The 6,516-nt window shown below is 35.5% G+C and overlaps 1 protein-coding gene across 1 annotated transcript in view; it reads left to right on the forward strand.

The window, feature by feature from the left end:
• The first annotated feature begins 1 nt into the window (after position 1).
• The window catches only part of atp6v1e1b (ATPase H+ transporting V1 subunit E1b), an 11,924-nt gene continuing 5,409 nt past the window's right edge, over positions 2–6,516 (forward strand). Inside the window, exons 1-4 of the mRNA XM_050035735.1 lie at positions 2–131; positions 2,775–2,926; positions 3,049–3,110; positions 5,616–5,681. Of these exons, the coding sequence (XP_049891692.1) occupies positions 3,078–3,110; positions 5,616–5,681 (99 nt within the window). The 5' untranslated portion in view covers positions 2–131; positions 2,775–2,926; positions 3,049–3,077. The remainder of the gene's footprint in view (positions 132–2,774; positions 2,927–3,048; positions 3,111–5,615; positions 5,682–6,516) is intronic.

The following is a 6,516-nucleotide window of genomic DNA, read 5'->3' on the forward strand; positions in this document are numbered from 1 at the left end:
TGTGCTGCTGTGAGCCGCTGACACCGAGTGGAAAGAGTGCTATTTCTAAAGCTGGACTTCCCAACTTCTACTTCCCTCTACTGGCAAGGCATGTTACAAGACTGGAAACTATGCTGGGAGGCTTTTATAAGGTACATTTACTCAGCACCAACATGTATTCTGTGCACATATACACTGATACACAATGCAAGCATTTGTTTTTTTCGCAGTAGCTGCCCCAAAACTGTGGATTTCCCTTCCTCCCACCTTACGTTTACACATTTAATTCACCTGTTATCTTCTTTGTGTGATTATGTGACTTTTTACTGTCTGTTTTATTTAAAGTTTTTGTTCAGCTACACCTGTTGTATTTCGTCTTTAGAGTCCTTCATCAATGAATGTTGAAACCAAAACTCCAGTAGCATATCAAGTGTATCAAGTAAAGGCAAAAACTGGTCAAGTCTGAGTTCCTAAACAACCTACTAAACCACGTTGTTTCTCTTCTACGGTGTCTTAATCGAGGGTAAACAGAAAAAAAGCGCAGTTTTCAATAATTAAAACAAATAAATTATCCTGGTTGTGGTTTACCTTATCCTGTAGCATCTGTTTTCTTTCCTCCCTTTACTTCATTGCTTTTTGAAGTTGCTTCTGGGGAATACCTCAAGTAGGTCGAAAATCTAAAAAACTTTCAGCAGGAAATCCTTGACTATATATGTAAAATGAAAAACTTTGAGAACACAACAAAAGATGAACAGAGCCTGCGGGAGTAAACACAACTTCTACCTAGACAGGATTATTATCTATATCCTTGTCTTCTTGTCCTTCATTCATGGGTATCCTGTCTGTAAGATTCTCCATCACCTGAATATCGTCTGTGATGGTTGGCCATTGTTTGTGATTTTAAGCGTCCCCTCTTCAGCTAGTTCTTTGTAATTGCTTTCATTCCAGCAGTAAGGAGGATCTTGACCTCTCCAGAACATGTGTGTGTGGTTTGGTTCCATGTGGTTACAGAATCTCGAACATGGTTGTTGAATCTTTGTCGCTTACTTTGAATTATATAGTGTATTTATTTTATTTTCTCATCTGTTCTCTCCTGTTTTTGTCCTGTCTCATCTCTGTGCTGTAAAACACTGCGGATCAACTGTTTTATGCATTAAGTGCTGTTTAAATGAAGCTGAGTAAAGCAGAGAAATGTCATGATAAAACAGAATTAAAGTTTGCAAATACAACAGCAACATGTTTATTCTTATCGGAACATATTTTAGCAATACTAAGCTAATTAAAGACAATGTAATGAAAAACAAAAATTTGAGAGGTTTTGATTTTATCTTATGGTTGTGTTGAGGTACTTGATAACAGAGTCCTGCAGTGTTGTTCTTCTAATGTACTACTCCTACTACTGATAAAAATTGATTTAATAGATCTTATTGAATACAGAGAATTATGGTCATTATAAAGTCACTAGTGAAAATCATGCGGTATCATAACCACCACTTCCCCATGGGAACATTTAACAACAAATCAAATGATTTAGAGTTTGTAAACTTAAAATTGTCTTTATTCACTATTTTTAATTTCCAAGTTAGAGATTATTAGTCGTATTAATAATTAAAAAAAAGTTGAAGTGAAATTCCGTTCAGGACCATATTGATAAATAAATATATCTTTAAAAATATAAAATGCAATGTACAATATATGACCAACAAAAAATCTATATAAATATATAGATTTTTTAAAAATGTAATATTCAAGTATAAAAAAACAAAGCACATGTATATAAGTATGTGACAAAAAGTCATAACAGTGAAAATGTTAATAATAGAATTAATGCTAAACCTTTTTTGTATGACAGGGTTTTTTTTTTTTTGGGACAAAATAAGAAAGTGTTCAACATGGAAAAGAAAAAAACTGAAACATTAAGCCAAAAAACACAACAAAACCAAAGCAACCAAAGCAAATAAAGATAAATAAATAAAACAAATAAAAATAAAAAAGTTGAAAAGAAATTCCATTCAGGACCAAAATAATAAATAAATATATCTTATGTACATACACATATATATATATAATGTACAATATATGACTAACAAAAAAAATTGTATTAAAAAAAAAAGATTTTTGAGTTTTAAGTATGTGACAAAAAAATCATATAACAATGAATATATCAATAATTGAATTAAAGATAAATTTTATTTCTATAGCAGTTTGCTTTACAAAATAAGAAAGTGATCAACATGGAAAAGAAAAAATAAGAAAATAAATAAAGCAAATAAATGTAAAAATTTGAAATGAAATTCGGTTCAGGACCAAATTAATAAATACATATATCTTAAAAAATATATACACATATAATGTACCATATATGACTAACAAAAAAATATATATAAAAAAAACTATGTAGATTTTTTTTGTTTTTTATTCGTGTATAAAAATCGGAGCACATGTATATTAGTATGTGACAAAAATATTTTAACAGTAAATATATGAATAAAAAATTAATTATAACTTAATTTGTATAACAAGTATATTTATATATAGATATATATATTTTGTTTTGTTTTACAAAATAAGTAATCGATCAACATGGAAAAGAAAAAAAAGAAACAATAAAACCAAAGCAAATGCAAATAAAAGATGATTGATAACAAAGACATAATCAAACAAAAGAGGGTAGAAATAAAGTTAAATGTATGTCAGTGTATATATAGTATTTTAAATTCATATATTTTCCTACAGTTTAATAACAAAGAGGACACTTAATAACCGAAAAATCATTTTCCTCTTCTCTACGTCAGAATAAGCTCCTCTCCGTATCGCGCACCTGATTGGCTCCTCAACCGGAAGTAAACATCATGTGACGTTGCAAATCAGCTGATCCTCCGTAGACATCTTTACGAGTCACGACTGCGGACTTTAATTCATACCTCATCTCGTCTGTGATTTGCGGGTAATTAAACATCAATTTAACGCTTTATTCACGTGATTAAATTCCCCTTCCTGTTAGTGACGGTGTGTTTTATTTATTAGCTGTTCTAATTTTTATATTTTTTTTATTATTTTTCCTCGCAGGCCCGCGCGGATCTTTGACAGCTGCAACCATGGCGCTCAGCGATGCCGATGTTCAGAAGCAGGTAATGAAGCGTTTTAACCTTCAGAAATGTCACCAGTCATCTGTTTCTCATCAGTTATTGTTAGAGGACTTTCTAAGCTGCCAATCGTCTTAATAAAACACAGAGAAATGTGTCTTGTAGCTGTGATGTGTGTGCGTGGAGCAGAATGACATTGAGAGGCTGCAAGAGGTTAGCATCGATATAAACACTACAAGCTAATTATTTAATGTGTTTCTCACTGGACGTTTAGCACGTTAAAATGCCAAATATAATAAAGTAAGCAGCCATTTTGAGGCCAGTGTTGTATTGGACGCTATGGCTGAGATGTAGGGGGTCATGTTCCCAGATGATCACATGATGAACACATGCCAGGGCCTGATGAGGAACTGGGAGTGAGTGAGCCACTGTCTGGACACTTTAATGGGAAATATTAGTTAATATTGGAAATAACTCACAGCAGAAGAGACCAGCACACACTGTATGTTAGAGGGTTGGGTTCAGTGTTAATCAGTAACAAAGCACATTTACTTAAGTGCAAATTTGAGGTGCTTGAGCTTAAATAATTCTACTATATGCACTCCTGAATTTTAGAGACAAATATTGTAGTTTGTACTCCACTGCATTTGTCTGACAGCTTTGATTACGACCCAGAATGCAGTTTTCCATATCCTTCCAGTGAAACCATGTATCTATCCACATGTGGTGATTTTAAATTTGAATATTCCTGATAAACTAAAGGACTAAATGTTTCTTTTTGGGTTGAGAAAATTCTCCTACTAGCAAAATATACTTTTTAAAATAGGGATGTTTGGTAATATCAGCATGTCAGCTGTATCGGCCGATATTGGCACAATGAATAAATATTACATACACTGACTGACTGACTGTCTCCATCTGCTGGTGGGCTATCATGATAAAAGTATACGTGTGTAATGGGATGTTAACACCACAGAGAGACTTGAAGATCCCTAAAATAAGGTGGGGGAAAAAGGTGGATATATCGATTCATTTTAAAGCACATACCCCGTACGCAGCGCTGTCAGTCCTTACAACTTGGTGCAGGTGATGGCAGGAAGCATCAGATTGATAGTCAATTAGCAGATACACTGCACACAAGAGGGCTGAAATAACATGTCAAATGAAGACTAAATTAAAAGAAGAAGCAATTCAGCCCTCTTGTGTGCGGTGGATATATCGGTATCACTTATCGGCCAAATAAGTTTTTATATATCGGCATATCAGATATGGGCAAAAAATCTAATAGTGTGCATCCGTGAATTAAAATCCCTCATGGATCAGCTAGAAAATGCTCATGAAATGCTCATTAAGCTCATGAAAAGCTGACATTATAGAGATTTGTGGTTCTTACAGGACAATGAAGCCACACACATGTGAAGATCTTACAGAATATGATGTATTGCTGTAGATTAAACCACCCAGCAGTGCATTAAGGAGTTAAAATTAGCACAACCTTAAGTATCTACAGCAGAAAAATGCAACATACGCATTAGTGCAGCAGTAGTATTAATCTAAAAACATCATATATATAACAGTAAAACACTGAAAGGGAATATTGTACATAATTGTACATGCATAATGAATATTTTTACTTTTGACACTTTGCCTCTAATGGCATTTGCTATAATCTACCCCCAGCACACAGAAAACAGCCAATCAGAGCAGAGCGGCCTCTAACGCAGCTGCCAGTCATATCCTTTCCAAATTCATTGTGAAAGGAGCAGCTTCTTTACTCCATGACATCATCAAGTCTGAGTTTTAGCACTTTAGCTTTTGGATTTGGGAGAGGGTTGATCATGTTTCCGAACATTTTTGCATAGGACTTACATTTATGAATTTTGAGAATGGGCGTAGCTCCCTTTAAGTGAAGGATCTGAATACTTCTTCCACCAGTGACAGAAACATTCCTCACCATAGTGATAAAATCAGACAGCAGAGTCAGTTCACACTTTGGTTTAAGTCTGCATTTAGATGGTAAGGACATGTCCCTGCCAATATTTCTCGTTTGTATTACCCTCATCCTGACAGTTCTGTGCACAAGAATACAGGACATATTGCGTCTTGTATTGATTCAGTGCATTTTATTTTTCATTACAAGACCATCCTGTATTATACCTGATCAAAAGTGTTTTCAGTTAGTTTCAGTTAGTTAGTATGCCTCCTTCAGAGCGAGTCTCAAACGTGTCTGTCAGACGATCTGAAGGGGATACGACCATGTCAGCAGAGCAGTAACACAAAGCACAGCAGACTTTAGGACAGGTAGATCTTTGTCTTTAAACAATACAACTATTCTCATTAAATTCTGAGTTTATTTTCATAATTTTACAACTTCTTTGTCAAATATAACTTAACTCTCGATGTCTCGGAGAACACAGATATGTGGGATATGTTCTGTGTGTGCATTAAGTTTTGAACATGGGCAGAAATCTTACTGAAACACATATGAACTATTAAAGTCCAGCAGTTTATGAATTCTTTGTCATTAATGTTTCTTCCTCCCGTCTACAGATCAAGCACATGATGGCCTTCATTGAACAGGAGGCCAATGAGAAGGCAGAAGAGATTGATGCAAAGGTAACATCACTGCAGTATTTGTTTTATTTGTTTATTTGTATGTGGACGAGTATGTAAAATGATGCAACACACTAGAGCAGTGCTTCCCAACTGGTGGGTCATGGTCCAAGTTTGTAAATTACACACTTTATTTTGAAGTACAGTGAATACCTGGCACAGAGCTTTTAATTTAAAGTGCCATTTCCTGCTGTAGAGTGAGTGGCTAACTGATAGCTACATGACAGAGACAGCAAACTAGCTCAATGACATGGCCAAACACAAGTATAACGGTGAATACATTGAACTGTGTGGACCTTCAACAAGTGACTAAGGAGAAATCTGGACCCCGTGGCTGGACCAGTTGGGAATCACTGCACTAGAGCATTTATAGCCAACGCTTATATGCAATGCCTGTCCCTACATGGGCCTTAGAAATACAAATTTGATCCAAATCAGACCTGTGATGCATTTAAATTTGTCATGTATTGCGAAATTGGTCGATCAGCCAATCAGGAACTGGAGCGAGTCCTTATGAGGAGTTGGGCATGAGATAGTTGAGTCACGAGCACAATGGCAGACGGACAATGTTTGGAGTCAAGTGAAAAACGGCCTCCCAAAAGAAAACGAGCTCCTCTGTCTGAGGAGGCGAGGATGCACAAAAAGGAGAGTGATGAAAGAAGAGGGAAAACAAGAGTAAACCTCAGTCAGGCGTTCAAGAGATGGAGGGAGCTCCGTGACCAAAGAGGCTTCAGAACCGATGTCCAGCTAGCTTTCTTTCTAATGGATCAGTAAGTAACACGGCTAAATGTTAGCTAGACGAGAGAGGACTGTACTGTACTGGCTGCTAGTTCATTCC

This window comes from Epinephelus moara, chromosome 23 (genome assembly GCF_006386435.1).
Source record: "Epinephelus moara isolate mb chromosome 23, YSFRI_EMoa_1.0, whole genome shotgun sequence".
Taxonomy (NCBI): domain Eukaryota; kingdom Metazoa; phylum Chordata; class Actinopteri; order Perciformes; family Serranidae; genus Epinephelus; species Epinephelus moara.